This window comes from Manacus vitellinus, unplaced genomic scaffold (assembly GCF_001715985.3).
Source record: "Manacus vitellinus isolate BGI_N305 unplaced genomic scaffold, ASM171598v3 scaffold_26_pilon, whole genome shotgun sequence".
Lineage (NCBI taxonomy): Eukaryota > Metazoa > Chordata > Aves > Passeriformes > Pipridae > Manacus > Manacus vitellinus.
In genome coordinates this window covers 3,954,002-3,973,258 of record NW_021939960.1, presented here as the reverse complement: position 1 = coordinate 3,973,258, position 19,257 = coordinate 3,954,002, and the positions used below count along the sequence as shown (strand labels likewise).

Here is a 19,257-nt window from a genome sequence, read left to right as displayed (position 1 = left end):
AGCAAAGGGATTCTCCTCCACTGTCCCCGTTTTGCATTTTGGTCCCTCAAAGGACAGGCAGCTCCTACTGTGAAATATAAGACTGTGAAGTGCCACTACCTTTGACCTGACCTGTAGGTTTCAGCCCTGACCTGTGATTCAAACCTTGGGGTATTGTTACTGTAGCACAGCCCCATATTCACTCCCTGTACCGCTCTGCCCATAACTGCAGGAAAACAAAACCTGAAAAGCTACTTTGTACCTCAGAATCCATTGCTGGAGAACACTTGCAATGCTTTATTTCCTCCAACATCAGTTGGAGTCTGGGGTGTGAGAAAAGGGTCCCAGAAGTCCTTGTTCATTCATGGTTTCCATCTCCCAGAACCTCAAGAACTGCCCCTATGCCTTAGGTTTATCATTTTACAGAGAAAAAGATTTTTTGCCACATGATAAATGCAGAGGTAACATGTTAGCAAAAAAAGCCAGTGAAGTTCTAAATCACCATCTACTTTGGCTTCTATACAGCAGGTTCAAACTGCAGACGTTTTTCTTTTATGGACCCCACAGAGAAAAGCCAGTTATTTCAAGAGAAAGGAATGCATTAATGTCTGCACTCCGTAGTTATTCATTAATATTTTTCTTGCATTGCTTCCATAGTTCTAAACACCCTATGCTTCATAAAAGAGAGGGGGAAAACAAAAAGCCAAGGAAAGCCATTAAGCTTTTCAGGACTAAAGCACCAGACTTCAAGACTAGGACACATTTCCACCGATTACTGTGGGAAAAAAGATGGAACTGGGCCAGCAGCACCCAACATCACTGTGGCATTAACAGCCTTCTGCAAACAGACAGTCCCATGGAAATCTGTGGAGCTTTTGTGTTTCATGCAGTGATGGATTATGCGCAGCTGTCCCTGATCCATCCCAACAGCAAGCCTGGAATACACCTTTGGGGTCGGACTCCAGCCAGAGGCCGGGGCCTCTCCACCACTGAGTCATACCCCTTCTGTCTGCATGACTTCCACCGCAAACTGCACATCAGCTGCTTCCTGGGCCGCCCGAGCTAATGACAACCCAGTTGGCACTCAGTCACTGTCCTTTTACAGAGCTTCATTCTGCTCCAAATGATGGCAAAGATTCAAATCATCCAAACAGACTCCAGCTCCTCTGCAGGGCAAGGCTTGCAGAGTTCTCAAAAGCAACCAGCAGTATCTCAATTCTTGATGCTTTCGCTGGTCGGGGGAAAAACATAAGCTTCACATCTCTCAAAGAAGAGATCCCAGCTCCTCTTCTTTCCTAGAGGCAGGAACAGGAGTTCTCTTACAGGCAGAACAGAACAAGAAAGAAGTTAGGGCTAAACCTGCACTCGGTGAGCACCACAAACCCCCTGGTCCCACTGGTGTGGCTGGGGGAGGCTGCCTTAGTTCTGCCACACCCTGGAAAGCAGGACGGGAAATGAGATCTCCTGTCTCATGGTACAGCTATTGCAAACGCAGGGTCTGATGAGCTGTTACCACAAACACAGTGGGAAAGAGAAAAGAAAGTGAGTAAGGATAACTTTATGTGAGTAAATTAATTTTTTTATATTTCCCCCCACACATTCTTGTGATAAGCCATCATGCTCCCCAAAGCACCAACAGATTAAATCCAGCCATCAGATCAAATCTGCAGGAGCTTGACTGAGCCAGTTTGATGACACCTTCTCCTGCTTTTACTACAACAACACGAGTACCTGAGAAGAGAATGTTTCAAATTTCTCTGGTCAAAGACAGTTCCTTCAGAGACAGGCATATCTCAAAGTGTGAAGCTGCCTTGAGGAATACTGGACAATGCTTAGCATAAATCCAAGAGCCAACTGCAAGCAAGAAGGGGAACACGTATCTGATACATGCTATTGTGGGGGGACATTTAGTCCTTTGTAGTTATTAAGAAATAAAACTACACTGGTCAATCAATGAGGAGGCTGGGAGAAAAGTCATCTTTAGCAGCGGGTATACAACCACCCATATTCTTAAGGTATAGGATTTGTATTGCAAATCCAGAGCATCCTATTCTCATTCAGATTGGGAAGATTAATTTTATGATAATTCAACACAGTTAAGAGAACTCACTGGGGTTTTACTTGCATGTAAATATATTCCTTGAGGCTTATGCAAAACTGATACACAAAGGCTCCTTCTGGTGGATTTCAGCAGCATTAACCAAGAGGTTGGAATGGAGCAGCTGCAGATCAGCAAACCGAGTGTCCTGGGTTCCACTGAAAGTGAGAAGGTGGCACTGCAAGACTATCCAGGCACAAAACCATGTAGAAATAGTCCCTGCCTGAAGGAAGGAAGTAAAAACAAATTGTGGCAGGAAGTTATACCTTCAAGAGCACAAGAGCAGGACAGAGATGGGGAAAGAGTAGCAGGGGAAATGTTCCCTGTTTCTTGTCCTCTGCAAAGCCCCAAAGTCCTTTCTGTTCTTGTCCCTCCCTTGGTAGTGAAGCTCTGTGGTACTCTCCTTATATACTTGTTTGAGCACTTCCCTTTCTTTCACTGATGTCTTTAGGAGAGCTGGGTTGAGACATGCCAGGTCTGATCAGAAAGCCAACTTCCCTCATTTCTTAGGAGACTGATGGGCTTTATTTTTATAATGTAGCTACAGTGGAGCTCTGACCTTTTTCAGTTGCTGCAGTTGCTTAGCCAAGACTTCATTGCTGTAGGGCAGTGCCCTTCAGTTTTGCCATGGATACCCACTTACTGCTTGTTGCAACAACAGCAGAAGAAACATCCCCCTTCGAAGCTCCACAGTTAAATAAGTTAGCTGGAGAGAGAGGGATCTACTGTGGGAACTGTTTGCTTTGTTAGTTTTACTAATGCTCAGTCTGGATGCTGGCCACCAGCTAGGCTGTGAACAGGAGCAGTGCTGGGAGATCTTGAGGGAAGCTGCATTCAGTGGCATTTGGTTTAGGTTATAGCAGGAAGTTCTGCATCTGGGCCCGTGGTCTCAGATTTTCTGCTTTGGTGCCCTGAACACACCGTAACCATTGCTTAACCCAGAGCTGCTGCCACAACAGGAATTGAAAAATTATCCTTCTTTGGGCCACTTCTAACAACACAGTTGAGTAGAGGATGTTCCCAATCAGGATTGCTTTTTGAATAGGCTTTTGCTTCTGTAGGAATTTTCTAATAGGACTATTTCCTCTTCTGAAATATTTCAGAACTGAGTGAACTCTGTTTCCTTTTGCTGGCTAAACTAGTTACACACAATCAGACCACCAGCTCTAGTGGGCACAGAATGATCTGGTTTGATGTGCAAGTAACCTGCATTAAAAGAACATAATAAGATGCCACATGGATATGGACATTGATAACTCTGGGACTGGGAAAACAATAAAAGGGACACCTGCCTCGACTCTGCTGGACCACAAGCATATTTTAAAAATTGTGGCAAAAGGAAATGCCATTAGAAGTCTAGTTATACTTCTCCAAATCTTCCTGCCCTCCCACTTGATATCCCTTGGCAAAATTAAAGTTGTGTGTCTGTGCCATGACAAAGCACAAACTGAATCATGGTAACAGCTACAAGATTCCTGAAAACTAAGAGGCTCAGGGAAGAAATTGCAGAGCTCATAACTCCTTGGAGGATCTTGCCACAGGAAGGCAGAGCTGCACTGCAAGCCTTGGATATAAGTCTAGATTAAAATAAAGACATAATATTGCCAATGAAACTAAGAGGCTGTGCCATCACATTGCTCATACACCTGCAGCTGCCAACTAGAACTTGTGCATTTTTCCTTGACACCATTACCATTTCCTATGAGTTCCTTGGAGAGGCTCAGCTGCAGCACAGTAGCCAGCACTTTTCCTTCCACATGCCCTTGTGCAGGTCGTGCATGTCAGAGGGGAGGGATGAACCACCTGTCTGGGACCAGGAAGGACCAGATCAGCAAGGAAGGTGCTTCAGGGGCACAGTGGTGAACCCATGATGCCCCCACCTTGAGTGGTCAAACCTGCATTTATTGGTACTCATTACTCTGCTCTTGGGGAATTTCTCCTCCATGATCTGTGATGTGCTGTTTATCCAGGTATAAGTCCTGGGAGCTGTGTGTGTACAGACTCTATCCAGCCTTGGCAAAGCCCTCTGGGGAGCTGGAATGACACTGCACCGGGGACACAGCCGAGCTGGCCGGGGCTGCCAGCTGGGGATTGTCACAGTCTGACAGCAGGGAGCTGGGCTGGCTTTCTGAGCAATGAAAATACTGCCCTTGATTAGGATGGTGGCTTGTTTTCTGGCATTGTTGGCATCTATGCCAAATAGTTTTGTCATCATCAGTATTGTAATGTCTTGGCCTAGAGCAGTGGTAACCCTTGCCTTTCCTGCAACCACAGGGACGACGCTCTTCGGCCTATTAATGAATAACTAATGAAAAGTGCAGATCTTCACATTGCAACTAAATCATGTAACAAATCCAGGAAACCCTTCACTAGCTGATCTCAGTTTCTTCTTTACCTTGTAGAAGGTAGGAAAGGGACGATAAAGGGTTAGAAACAGAAAAGTACCAGGACAAAGCAAACAACTCATGTTAGTTTCTGGGGCAGAAGTTTCTATCTGGATTTTCTACCACAACTCCTCCATTGATAGTAAGCAGTGGGCAACAGGAGCTGTAAGATAAAGAGAGATACAGCAAACGTTTTCCTGCTATGACACATTAGGTGATGTCAGAAGGACATTAAATATGGAGGCCAAAATACTTACCATTTTTTCAAGTTTGCCTTTGGTGATGCCATGGAGGAAGAGTCTCTTCAGGAACAGGCTCAGGTATCCCCATATCTGAAAGACAGAGCATGGGGAGAAGGGAGAGAAAGATAAAGAGATAAAGCCACTTATCACCACCTGCTAAACACAACCTCCAATAAAGATACTGTTCCCTTCCTGAATTCCCGCACAGAAAATCTGCCTCTCTGTAATGGAAATATTGTCCCATCTCTCTTAGGCTGGGATTTAATTATCAAAAGGGTTTTCCTCCCTTAAAAAAGGTTTTTTTTAGAAAAAAACATTCCATTTGAGTCAAACTGCAAAACTTACATCTCAAAATAGTTAAACAAATATTTTCGCTGTTTCAATTTTATGTCGTACGTTGGGAAATATTAATTGTAACTTCATACTTTAGTTAGCATTTTGAAAAACATAAAACTACATTTGAAAATGAGCAAGAAATCATTTAATGTTCTCTAAAGGAAGGAAGCTCACTTCAGGCCTTTTGAAACAGCATTAATAATTATTTTTTTTTGGCCAAATATTTGTGGAGCTGTTATGATAAAACTAAGTGGTATTTTCTGATTTAAAAAAAGAAAATGCCAGAAGGCTTCTAACAATCTGTGCCAGAGCTGCCAGGGCCACATCCCATGACCTTTTCATGGGAGGGCACGTGACACTGGTAGTACAAACTGAGTAGGAACTGTCCACACAGTCCAGCTAGGGAATAAGACACAGAAGAACATTAAACAAGATATCTCATCTCTGGGATGTACAACACAGTTGTATGGACATAACAGACATTCTCAATAGTGAAAAAAAAGTGACTCCAGAGTTGGAACACATCAATGGCATTGGGTCAGACCTCAGCCAGGCCCTTTTTATCCAATTTCCCACAGGTGACCACACCCGGGTCTCACCCAGGGATCACTTCTTGACCTGATGGTCCTTTTCTCCAGGTTGCTGTATTTTAGACCTTACTAATACAGACTCTGATATCATCCCTCCAACTGTGATACTTTTAGAAGGTATTTAATGCCCACAATGAACCTGGGCAAGTGCAGAATACCATACACACACACACACAAATATTGGCATGGTATGTAATTAACCTTCTTTAAAGGTTTCGTTAGAAACTCTTAGAGCCCTCTAGTTACCATGTCTACTCTATTCAAACACAAGGCAGCAAAGATTCGTTGCTGAATCAGTGGCTCTGAACAGGATAGGAACACAATTGAAATGTCAGGACAACAAACCAACATATCAGCACTGGATACAGAAGGTGTATCCATGCAGCCTGGAAAGGTATTCAAAAAGAAAAACACACTTCCCTGGACTGAAATGTGAATGATTCCAGCTTCTGCATGGTCTCAAAAAGCCCAAAATGGCCTTTTACAAAAAAATATTAGTTGTGATGTGCCACAGAAGTGCAGCACAATCACAGACTGCAAAGGTCAAAGCTCACTCGGGCAAGGCCATCAGGTTCCCGACAGTCCAACACCCACATCCCATCAGCTGGAGCATCGCAGTCATTGCTGATGAGGAAAAGCATCAACAGCTCAACAGGCAGTTGCCAGCAACACGATGTCCCCAACATTGCAACAGGACAATGACATCAGCTGGACATGACAAGTGAAACAAAGGCAGCCCATTTCCTGCTAAATCACACGGACCAGTTCCTGACCACATCATGCTTTTAGTTAGAGAACAGGGTAAGACAATAAAGAGGGCATGTATTACATGCGTTCTCAGAAGGACACAAAGGCTGACAGATCAGTCGATCTGCATTTTTCAAGTCAAGTCAAGCTCGTGAGTGAAGCATATGGATCAGTACTAAACCAGGAATCCATTCTGCTTCTTAGAGTATGATTTTCCTTTTGCCAGCCTCGGGGTGCCAAGGTCAGTCCTACCTCAAAGGACATTTTCACCAGCCTCCAAGAAGAAAAAACAGTTCTTCTGTTTCCTTATCAGAAGGGTAGTCCTGACAGAACTACCCATGAAGGTCAAGAGGCCTACTAGGAGCAAGTAGGTTACTATTGGTGAACATTTCCCTGGGCCAAGCCAGTTCAGAATCATTTGGAGAGTTCAATCATCTCTCTCATCTCCCTACTGCTGTTGGCAGGACCACCAAAGAAAAGTGCTCAGATGATGAACTGGATGACCTCAGCCATCGAGAAAGACACAGGTCAGCACTACAGAACAACTCCAACTGCATCACGCAGCCTATGGCTGAACAAAAGCTCTATAGGAGAAGGGTTCAATGAAAAAGGTTTTGCTAAGCTGTTCTCTTTAAATACACATCTCCCATCTTTCTGTGGTTCTGTGAAAAGCTGTTTCAGTCCAGTAAATGTGTTTCTGAAATGCTACATGCTCATGTTTGAAGTCTGACAACACTCAACAGATGTAAATTTGTTCTTTATAATTATATAGATACTGTTCCATAATTAAACATTAATGCTTAAACAACCAGCTACTGTCTGCAACAGACCAAGAATGAACATTACATAGAAAAGGGAGACCTCCAAGGAAAAGAGTCAGGTATCTGCAGAAGGCAATTACCTGTCACTAAGTGATACCTGAGTCCATATAAATCCCACCCTGTGTTACAGCAGGAGCATGGCAAACAGCTGTCCTTCCAAAGAAAAAAAGATTGTAAGGATTGTATTTGAATTCTAGTTTTAGTCCTTTGAGAACAGTTTGAGCTACTGAATTATCTGTGCAGTTTACTGAGTACATAATCATGACCTATTTTAAACAAAATGTATCTCCTTTTGTTGAAGGCTGCCAGAGGAAGGTGATTGAACGAGCTGACAGTGGGTCAGAAAAGGACATTTGAACCTTTCTGGCATAACTGTAAGTACCTCAGGAGGAGCTGAAAAAATCACTGGAGTTTTGCTTCATAGCATTGAGAGGAACTGAACATCGCTCCCCTTATCTGGTCCAGCAAATCAATAATCTGCATTTAAGAAACATTAATGACACAAAGCATTCCGTATCAAACTACAAAGCATTTGTTGATACACCATCAAGAATTAGAGACTTTGCTGATGGGGTATTTAACATGCAGTTTCCAGCATTTTTCTATTGCTACAACAAACCCATTGTTGCATCTCAGGATATCCACACCTCACACATAGAAAGCAGTTATTGCCTGCAAAAGATACACTGGGCAGTAAAGGGTAAACCTTCCCTATGCACAGTTGAGAGTATTACCTTAATCTTTTATCTAGGCCTGCTTTTCAGTGGCACTTGATACAGGAGCTATACCAAACACTTCCTTGAATACATAAAGCCAGAGATTGAGTTACACAGGGTTGAAGATCTATGCCACCAGTAAGACAAAAGCTCCTATATTACCTGGCACATGCCTGCTAAATTATTGAAGTGTCTCTTCAAACTGAATATATTCACTGGATAATTAGTCAACAGAAGAAAACGTCTCTCTTTACAAAGCTAATGTTGACAGGTATTGTATCTTTTATGCACTGCAACAAAAAGCATTTGCAGAGCTGATGCAACACAAACATTTGGAACTGCTCGTCAATGCAAGTGTTCCCAAGGCACTTGGTCCCCTTTGTGATGCTGCCTCAGTCTCATATTACCTTACAACCAAGTCCTAAACAGTGTGAATACTTTTAATGATACATCCCCCCCATTTCAGGTAAATGGTACAAACAGATGAAAGTTTGTTTTGCATTTGAGGAAGGAGTGAGATCAAACTGGCACAGGTACCAGCCTGACCCGATGCTGTGCCCACCTCTGTCAAGTGGGACCTACCTGGGGCTGTGCAGACGAGTCACTGCCACTTCTCAATTCGTAATTCTTGTAGCTGATAACCCAATGTGCCACTCCAGCAGCTGGATTCTCGTGGGCTTGTTTCTTGGGAACACAGGCTACTCCATGTGTACACGGAACACCCTGCACAACAGCAGTCCCAGCATCTGCCTGCTGGAACCATCCCAGCCAGCCAGCAGATGCTGCTCCATTTATTCTGACCTTGCAAGGGAAGAGCAGCAGCAGTTTCCACCCATGAAATGGCTGTGCTGTTGCTGAGAGCAGGAGGATGGGCCCTGCACTGCCTGGGTATAAACCTAAGCATACCTGGAATTACAAAAGCTGTTTGAATGTGAGCTGCAGGATGAAATACACAATTCTACCAACTCCAATTCACAGCCCAAGGTGTGCAAAGACAACACATTTTGTCAACACAATACTACTGGTGTTTTTTGTCTTTTAAGTTAAGCCTGTTGCACTTCACAGTAAGGAGACAGACAGGATTTTAGGGACCTTCAGAGTGAAGACAGCACTAAATTGTAGTTACAGTTAAAGCTTTCTTAAAGATGATATTATGTCTAGTATAGCATAGAATTTATGATTAGTATGTAACAGGATTTCTACAAGAAGAATCAATTTAGTACAATCTATAAGTAGAATAATACAGAATTTATAACGTAAATTATAATTTCTTATCACCAGGGCCCTCTGCAGGTTGGAGGATCTTAGTACATGGTTTGCTGTATCAATAAAACAATCATAATACAGACTTGGAAATCATGTAATAGAATAAGAGTCACTCATTCAGTCCCAAGGAAGCAGAGGATGGAGGAGGCAACTGTGGTCACGGGGTGGTCATGGGTCTCACTGTTCAGCACCAGTCTGGGTCTGAATTCTCCACTTAGGATTTCTAACTCCATGACTTTATAGTCAGTGCTCCGGGTGCTGTAACACCTCCCTGTTCAGTGGTGGGATCATTAACAGCACTGGGCTGGCTGGGTGCCTGGGACCTTCAAGGCCAGCAAGGAAGAGAGCAATCGGCCTGGAGCCCAGGAATCTTGAGGCCAGCAGGGAGGGGAAAAAGAAATATCTTTGGTTGACTTGGTTCACAGGACCTTCAGGGCCTGATAGTGAGGAAAGGGGAACAATAGATGACAAATAACTGTACTTTGTACACATGTAGCAGCACACATGCAGCAGCACTGCCAGCTCCTCACAGAACTCCAATGGAGACAAGCATCGCAACCAGGGCTGCAGGGAGAGCTTTCCTCGGGAGCCATCAGCACTGCCATCGCCTGGCACGGCAGCAGATTTACAGCAACGGCTTTGAACGGGAGCATTTTGTGCATTCTGCAACTGCTGGTGTAGAGAATGTTATCAGGGAATTGCTTCTGTTCCGAATTTGTTCCGTTTGTTACTGTGTGCTGCAGCACCAGATGGTGATTCTCACCTGGCTGGTAAAGGTGAACTACCCAAGGGAAACGTTTTACACAGTGAATCTCCATCAAAGACTTTTGAAAGAAGTTGGTCTCACCTCGCCTCAGACTGCAAATGACACTTACTTAGCCAATCTGGGGACATAAAAAGCATAACAGCATTTCACTTTGCCCGGGTCCATCTCTACAAACAAAGAAGAAAAAGCAAATGAGAAATAAGTGGTTTCTATCATTTCAAAGACCAGACAGCGTGAACCTTGTGACAGTGGTTTGACACAATTTGTCCAAACACCACATCTGCAAACAGCACTTTTTCACAGTTAAATTAAACCAGGCCTAAGCAATAGTTTAATTGAAATGTCCCACATATGCCTAACCCCACCTCAATCTCAAATCCATACCTCTCTGGAAAACAACTAAAACAGACCTGTTTCCTGGCCTAGGTGCTAGAGCTGGAGTACTCACCAATTCAGTATTGCATTTCCTCTGACAGATGGTAAATTAAGACACTCTGCCTGCCTGCCATTGTGCAAACACGTCTGGTTTCATTTGTGAAAGGCTTTAACAGACAAACTTTGCAATTGCTTAGTTTTCTGAAATACACTTCATTAAACCAATGTGCAAAACCACTGACACGTGAGAGTAGCAGGTGGAAGCTCATCTAAAAATATTGTAAAATATTCCTATTTTGGAAGGTTTAACTGAATTGCTCTTTATGCCAAAGATTATTTTCGTGCAATAAAACACCAATATTGACAGCAAACTTTCAAAAAACTGGTGAAAATAGGAATCTTACATTCTTCACTCAGGTTTTTTTGACAGGTAACTGCCACAGAATAGCAAGTTAATACATTTCCAGAAATGCTTTAACATTTATTAGTGTGTGAATAAGCTCTCACTTATGTTTGATGCTCGAAGGCACACAGCTGTGTGTACTTTACAACTCAGCCTCACAATAATTCCAGGGAGGAGTAAATTGCCAGTGTGTTCTCTTAACTTTGGTAATGGAAAACAAATCAGTTCAGTTTGACTCTCTCCTCCCAGTTGAATATATCTAATATGCACGGCAACATAATGGAAAATATGTCCGTCTAAAATTAGTCTGAACAAGCAGCAGGTGATGACTAAATAATTCTGAAGCCTCACTGACAAAGAAATTTAGTCCAGCAGGAGAATAACTACTCAACATATCAACACATAACAAATTGCAAAACAAGACTGAGCAGTGCTGGCTTTAGTGTCCACTTACGTAGGTTCGACTCCATGGGATTCCCACAGAAATGTACCTGCTAAACTAATCTATTTTCTCTCACTCAATTCACACTGTTGAGTATTTACACTAAAAATACCAGGTTCTTTAAAACAAGAAACAATGATACATTCCATTCTCCCCTGTTTACACCAGTGGGAGTTCTGCACATCCACGATCACATCCACCTAATCTTGAGCCTGCAGTTGCTTGGTGGCATTCACTTGACTGGGAAGTCTGGAAAAATGTGCTGACGACCAAAAATTGCTTCATAACAACTGCAACCTTAGGAAAAAAAAAGATCAACAGAAACAGAAAAAATGTTTGAGGAAATGACCAGCTACTGATATAAGTGCTGGGAACTCTTTCCTACCTTAAAGAAAACAAACAGTTTATGAATGTGAAATCTAAACCCATGTAATATATAGAGATAGCAAGAAAAAAATTGTCTTGAGAAATAAAAACATAGAAGAGATCATCCCTGTCGAAATACCAAGGAACTTGATTCACTCTCACAAAACAAAAGACCTTTCACACCAGTTCTCCCAACTCCTTCACCCAAAACCACAGGAATCATTTGTAGTGAAACAGCAATTGGAAAATGCATTCCCAGCTGGAGGAAAAGGAGTGGACTTTCAGAAAATGCCGCTGAATTACAGTGAAAGGACAAGAAGCTGCTTCTAGAAGTGAACACACAACACTGTCCACGGTATTATAAACAGAACTTTTGAATATAAAAAAGCATTTAGTAAAAATTTTATTTGAAATGCAGCATGAATCCATAACCATAAGCATTAAAACATAACAGTTTTACAGAGAATTTGTACAATATGACATGTATTTCTATACATGCGCCCCCCCCTTTTTATTCAGTCATTATCAAATAAACAAGTTAGACAGGAATAGTAAGCATTCACTTCTGAAAAGAAAACTTTGGCATGTATACAACTGACTAGTTAAAAGTAAACAGTGGTAGATTCAAGTCAGAAAGAGACCCACTCGCTTTGTTTCACAGCATTTTTGATCTGGATGAAGCTCCCCAGCACTACTTTCTAGTTACTACAAAAATGACTATTTTTTTCAGTCCTGAACACTCTGCTCCAGGACAAAATCACGTTAAGAGAGATGCAGAACAACCAACTTCTAACGCTAAAAGGTGTCAGTTTCCAAGCAGTTTAGGTCACAAGAATTTTGCACACACTGGTTTGGTCATGAATAAAACCTTTAATGGTTTGCTTGTGTTACTGAACATTTTAACACTTGGCACCACTGGCAACTTCTTTGAACTAGAAAAAGCGTGAGTGGCTCAAAGTTTGTGACCATTGCTGAAGTGTTAGAAAAAACTAAAGTTTGCACTGGGCCCATCTTCTGTCTTGAGTTTCTGTCACTGCTGTTGGCCCCTTACATACCTTCCTACTCAGCTGAAAAAAGGAGGGAGAACAATCTGCAAGGCATTTCTTCCTGGCATACAGCAGACAATGCTTCCATTTCAAAAACCAGAAAGCAATGAAAGAACCCCTGAATTATTAATAAGGAAAAACAAGCCTCCTTTGAGAAGAATTACTGGTGATTCTTCAAGTACTTACAAAAAAATACAGTATTTATACAACTTCTCCAGAACTATTATAATTAACAAATTTTAATGTTGTACTAACAAAATAAATCCATAGATACAAATGGTTGCACTTCAAAGCAGGAACATCTACCCCAGATGTTGATTTTGCTGCAATTTCATTATTGCTGTGGAACAGAGAGTGGTTAAATCATGTCATTACGAGACTCTCTTTCTTAAACACATCAGAGTATCTAATCTGAAAAATGTTCTCCAGCAAGTCAGATTACACTTAATGTAATTTTTACAGTTCCTGCTAAATGTTTGTGATCCAAAGTCAACTGAACCATGGTGCAACAGAGCCCAGATGGCAAAAGAGCAGAGGCAGGAACAACAGAACAAGTGGAGTATCACAAGTCAGACTCTACTTCTTATTCCTGGGTTTCAGCTCTTCTGCTGCATTTCGCAGAAAAATGTAGTTTTTCTTCTGTGGATTATAGAATTCATGACCCTAAAAAGAAAAATAATCTACATTTACTTTCTTCAAACAAGAAATATCAGCATAACCTTAAAATGTAAGAATATGGATATCCCATTAGTTTTGTTTATTAAGGCTTAATTTGAAAGCCTTTAAGACCAGATATTGGACCACGCTGGTGGATTAGAAAGAGCTTACTATAACAAGCAATTATAAGAACTGTGCATATAAAGTAATATTTAAGGGACGTTTATCCATTTGAAAAGTATAAAAAAAATAACCACACATCTCTAAGTTCTACTTTACAGGTGCAGCACAAAAACTCAGTATGATTTTTTTAAACCTTTAAAGGTCACCCAGCTTCACTCTATATTTTCTCTCTTTTAAATGACACAAGGTCACACCTTTTCAAAGTGAAGCCCAAGTTCTACAGGCAACTGCAAAATTATCTCTTCCCCAACTACAGATGCAAATATGTCATTTTGCATATTGACATTATTTGCATCCCAAGTATCCAAATCAGGGAGAGTAAACACTAATAAAGCCACTGAAGTCCAACATGTAAGTTGGAAATTACCAACGCTATGGACAGAATAGTTCTGGGAAGGAAGTTTAGTACTTAACACCTACTGGTTTTACTACTTAATACTGATTTACAGATACCCTGGTCCATCTCTACCACTGCAGTCTACCCAAGCATTAGAAGTGAAGAATTCATCTGCTCTGGCACCGGTGAGTTATCTTACTTTGGGCAGAAGACTAGATACAATGCAGTCAATTAAAATGTTGCTTTTTGTGGCATGCAATTGAGTTAATCTGTGTGACTTCTGCATTCATTTCAGTCATAAATACAAGGAACATGACCCTCAAAGTACCATGGAAATCAGTTACATTTCAATCTCGCTACCCTCCCTTCTTAAACTATTAAGAAGTACTGATTTTCCACACATTTGTTGTGATTCTCTTCAATATATATTGTTAAGTTTGGAAGAGAAACACATAAATAAGCACCATCAAAAAGCTTCACTGAGTTGTATTGAAAATTCAGTACATGGCATTCGAACACTGGGGTGTTTATAACCACAGTCAGAGCTTTTTCTCCCCTGCACAGGAAGCAGAGCTGTGCATTTCAAAGAGATCTGTGGGAACCTGTTTGGGTGCCACACTGCCCCAGGACACTGCCCAGGGCAGAAGGTGTGTGAGCAACCACAGCCACTTCTGAATCATGGAATTTACATTCTGCTCATCCACATCTGCAAGACAGAATCGTTTAGCAATCTTGTCCAACTGAAGCTAAAACCCCCAGAATGCACAATTTCAGTGTTAAAACTTCATCAGGTGTCCAAAGTGACCATTGTAAGTTTTCTCAAAAACTAGAAAAACCCAGCTTCTATTTATAACAAAGAGTGGAAACCTCACATGACAAGGACAGACTCAGTTGTCAACTGCAAGCATGAATGAGAGTCCAAACCTTCTTACCTTTGACCAATCATAACTGGAAGCATATGCAAATATGTTGCCATTATGGTTGAAGCAACAAGCAGATATTGGCTGGTCAAGCTGTTCTGAGGTTTTTAGCTTCGTCCGTGCATCTTTATCCCAGAAGCTGAATCTGCCGTCAGATCCCACTGTCGCAAGAGTACCATGGACAGGGTGAAATGCTATCCCATTCACCTGCAGAACCACAAAACATACTGTGTAAAACACCACATGTGTGAACAGGTGATGGGAACACTCACAACAGATGTGCTAAAGCCTAAAAGAGTAAATACACCGGAAAAAAAAAATCAACTAGATAGAACTCTTATTTTATACAATGTTTTCAGATATATTTTTGGAGAAAAAACCAACCAAACAAAAAACACCAAAGCAATAAGAAAAGCATCACTTTTTTTTTGTAGTACCTAAAAATTCTATGCATAATGGCATTACACAACTACATTAAGTTTTGTTTCAATATCTGCAAAATTAACAAGTCTCAACTCCACTTGTTGATGATTTTGTGAAAGGCTGATCTGGTGCTTGTTTTATGAGAAGTATAAAAATTTGTCTCTCTTTCAGTATGACAGGTCTTTAAATATATGTCTAAGACAACTTTTGGCAAGACAAAAGGTCAAGGAGAACAAACAATTCAGATCCAACTTGACATTATGAGTGTAAACTGCCCTGTATATGTGATACAGTAGCACATGTTCAATACTTACAGCATAGATGTCCTGAGGTGCTGATGTGTTTGTTCCATTCGAGCGATGGCATTTAAAAGTGAAATTATCTTTTGCACTTGGAGGGAAATAAAAAAGCAATTAAAAAAATATCTTTTTAGATTCATTATTGTGAACTGATCAACACAGAAAGGATGTTTTAATGAATACTTACGGATTTGGGGGGTTGATATAATGAATAGCTACTCTTCCTTCAATACTTCCAAGGGCAAATCCAGTTGGTTTGTTCACTTTGTCTTTAAAAATAGCAACACAGCGATGCTAAATTTGAGAAAGATACAAAGGATTCTGAGAAACGGACACAAAACATCACAGACATCAAAGTAAAGCAAAACCACAAACAAAGTCAAGAGATGGGTCAAATTCTGTTGAGAATAGTATTTGAATTTCTAAATCCTTATGAAAATTACCAATAAATCAATGGCAGACCAGGTCATGTGCCACACTAAGAAAACTTGGCTTTGAAATAGTGCTTGTTTTTACCAGGAAATGTCAAGCCCAGAATGTCAATAATCTGTAGAAACACACTCATAACAAATATTATAATTTACCTGGTGTTTAAGAGGAGAGTCTATTCTTCTAAATTCAGAAGGCTGGTTCTCTAACTGGTAAACTATCAAACCCCTTTCTGCAGTAGCCACAGCTGCCATAGGATGAACCTGGATAAGGTTGCAAAACAAGTTGGAAGAGAGACACTTGTGTTAACAGCATGGCAGAGAAGTCCATTACTTCACAGAAAACCCTGATGAACTTAAAGGAATTAGAGGGAAGAAGAACAAAGTTCATTTGTAGACATGTCTTTGGACATAACAAGTCAGTTTTTCACTGCCACTGAGAAATTAAGATCAGATTATGTTCTACTACTAAAATTGCACAGAGATTAAATACCACCAGTATTCAGTACTACCCTAAGAAGCCCCAAAATCTGCCAGTTTATTCCTACTCCCAGTCATCCTGCTGACACCAGTTTCCTGTATATCCTGGCTTACCACATCTGCACAGTAACATCTTTCAGGGAGCTGCAGTGTCATCATAGGTGTTGGTGAACGGGTATCCCAGAACTGATGGGAAAAGAAAAATGAACAAACTTACACTGGGAGCTGAGAATTCAAATTACTTCAGTAAAACCTGTGCCACACAACTGGCACAAGTTGTTTCATTCTGTGAAGTGAGGCTATTCCACTATTAGCATTTAATAAAATATTTTCACTTCACATACATACTTTCACACACAAATGACCAGCACACTTTGTGTCCATTTGAGAAAATCATACCTTCAAAGTTTTATCCCAGCTTCCTGTCATCACACAGCTATAATTGGGTGCTTTGATCCAATGGATAGTCTTCACAGGAGCATCGTGCTGAAGAAAAAAAAAGGACAAACAGACAGGCAATTACTAATATAACAGGCCATGCTTCTTGTTTATGCTTCTCATATTTTTGTATTTATTTACACTTGTGAAAGTGTATCAATACAATGATATCTGAATTTTTTTTCCCCTCTAATGCAGCAGGGTGACTTAGTGAGATCACTGCAGCAATGGAAAAAGTTCTTTTGAGTGAAACAGAGGAAACAGGTGCACAGGTTACTCAAATCACTCTGATCACCTACTCAGGTGCATTTCACTATCTCAAAAATATAAAAATGCTGAGAAAGGTACATTTTAATACAAACAGAAAAGTAAAAAGAACCACCTAATAGTTTGGGGCTTGCTTACTTACTTGTGCAATCTGAATCGCTTGATTACTGTTGAGATCCCACATTTTGGCAGTTTTATCACAGGAAGCAGTAAATACTTTACTCCCATCCTAAAAAACAAGAATAGGACCAAGAGATTAACTGGTTCTATCACGAAGTATCTGTCAGAAAACTGCCAAGTCTCAGTCTCTTCTAATAATAGTGTAACATCAATATAACACATACTGGGATTGCAAGACGAAGAAGCAGCATAAAAATGGACATTTATTTATGCCTGTATGTCATAAAAGAGCAAACAGTGCTAGGTTTTATCTAGCTTAAAATACACTCTTAGCTTTTAAACTCACTTTTAACCTTCTTGAGCCCATGTCAGTCTATCCCACCAGGACACACTTAGCACACATTTACAGCAATGTAAAGCTATAAAACAACCATGGGCTATATCTACTCATCTGCCTGCAAACCACATGTCAATTTTTTTAGTTTTGGTCAAAACTGTGTATTTTAAATAGGAACATACATCACTCCAGCAGGCATCTAGTACAGGCCCTGTGTGCATCTGCTGAGCCTTTGGAATTGTCTGTCCATTATCCTGAACTTCCCAGCAGCGAACCTGTAACAGAAGCAGATGCAGAGGTAACATAGTAACACAAACTTAAAAGATTGTCTTGAAGGTCCCAGCCTTAGTTTATCCAACATTAAGTGAGATTATAAACACCAAGGTTTGTAGTTTTTTTGAGAATTAGTGAAACCTTATTTTCTCTGATTATGTCCCTTTCACCTGTACAGCCAAAACTTAACCCCACAACTTCAACTTCACCTCAAAATACCTTAAGAACACAAAAAACCTCACCGTGCTCTCCTGCAGAACCTTTAACTCCCAGCTGGGCAGGAGCTGCTCCCTGCAGGCCACCAGCCAGTAGATCAAACACAACAGTTAAAAAACATGCCCACACTCCTCTTCCCTCCCCGCTTTTGCCAGCTGGGATCTCACCCTTCAATTCAAACAAACTTGAATAATGTTGCACGAACTTGAATCTTTTTGAGGCTACACTGTCAAACTCGATGATTTACCAGCTTTGTCAAACTTAGTGGCTTGGTACCAGACACAAATTTTAGAGTTCCTCAACAAGTTATATAATCAGGTGCCCTGGTACAAGTTTTTAGGATGCCATTTTGCCGTTTAGGCACCAATGCTCCCAAGTTATTCAGCTGCATGTCTGACTGGGAGTACTTACATCATTGGCCCATGATCCTGCAATGAGGAAATTACCCGGCAGCGTGTGTGGACTAAATGCTAAACAAGAGATGCTGTCATCAGGTGGAGATGTTACCTCGATGTCCTACAAAGAACAGGAGACAAAACAAAACTTGCCACGTTTGAAAGACTGTGAACTGAGATCTTATTACTCCTACGGAGCAAATTTTAGGCTCTGCTGTGACACACTGACACACAGAGCGGCACGGTGGTGCCCACGGGGGCTGGCACTCGTACCTTCATGGGGTTGTGGTTATCTGCTGTGGTGCTGCCGAACATGCTCGTGCCGCCGGTGCCGAACCCCGACGTGGATCCGAACAGACTCATCTTGGCCCTGCAAAGGAGGGAAAGGCTCAGCGAGCCCTGCAAGGCCCTCAGCAAAGCCTCTGCAAGGCCCTCCAGCGTGCTCGGGGCGTCTGACCGCAGCCTCTACACCAGCGCGGCCCTGGAAAACACTCAGGAATGTAGATATACCAAATTCATTAATTAACTAGTTAAATAAATAAAAGGACACTTCTCGTCGCAGCTGTACCCCTGACACCTCCCGCCTGGAGGGAGGAGGGATTCCCTGCCGAGGATTCCCTGCCGGGGATTCCTCTCTAGAGCCATCTCCGCCGTGCCCCTCGCTGGCCCGAGACCGCCCCGCGGTGCTGCCCCCCCCCACGCCCCGCCTGGGGGCACCAAGGCCGTACAGCTCCGCCGGGGTCCTGCTCCCGGCCGGCGGAGGCCGGAGCTGCCCCCAGGAGTCCCGCGGGCGCTGCGGGCCCGGCCGGGCCTCCCCTGACCCAGCGGCGGAGCGGGGCTGCGCTGCCCTTCCCGTGACCCAGCGGCGGAGCGGGGCCGCTCTCCCCTGCCCGTGACCCACCGGAGG

General features: G+C 42.0%; 1 protein-coding gene across 1 annotated transcript; it reads right to left on the bottom strand.

Moving 5' to 3' along the window:
* Positions 1-11,913: 11,913 nt before the first annotated feature.
* On the bottom strand, positions 11,914-19,097 carry RAE1 (ribonucleic acid export 1). The gene is made up of 12 exons (XM_018074013.2): positions 19,079-19,097; positions 18,624-18,720; positions 18,367-18,471; positions 17,649-17,741; positions 17,152-17,238; positions 16,704-16,790; positions 16,419-16,490; positions 15,981-16,088; positions 15,584-15,690; positions 15,412-15,487; positions 14,687-14,881; positions 11,914-13,240 (listed from the first exon to the last, which is right to left on the bottom strand). Exons 2-12 carry the CDS (start codon positions 18,711-18,713, stop codon positions 13,154-13,156), a joined length of 1,107 nt encoding a protein of 368 aa, XP_017929502.1. The 5' UTR covers positions 18,714-18,720; positions 19,079-19,097; the 3' UTR covers positions 11,914-13,153.
* Between the last annotated feature and the right edge of the window lie 160 nt (positions 19,098-19,257).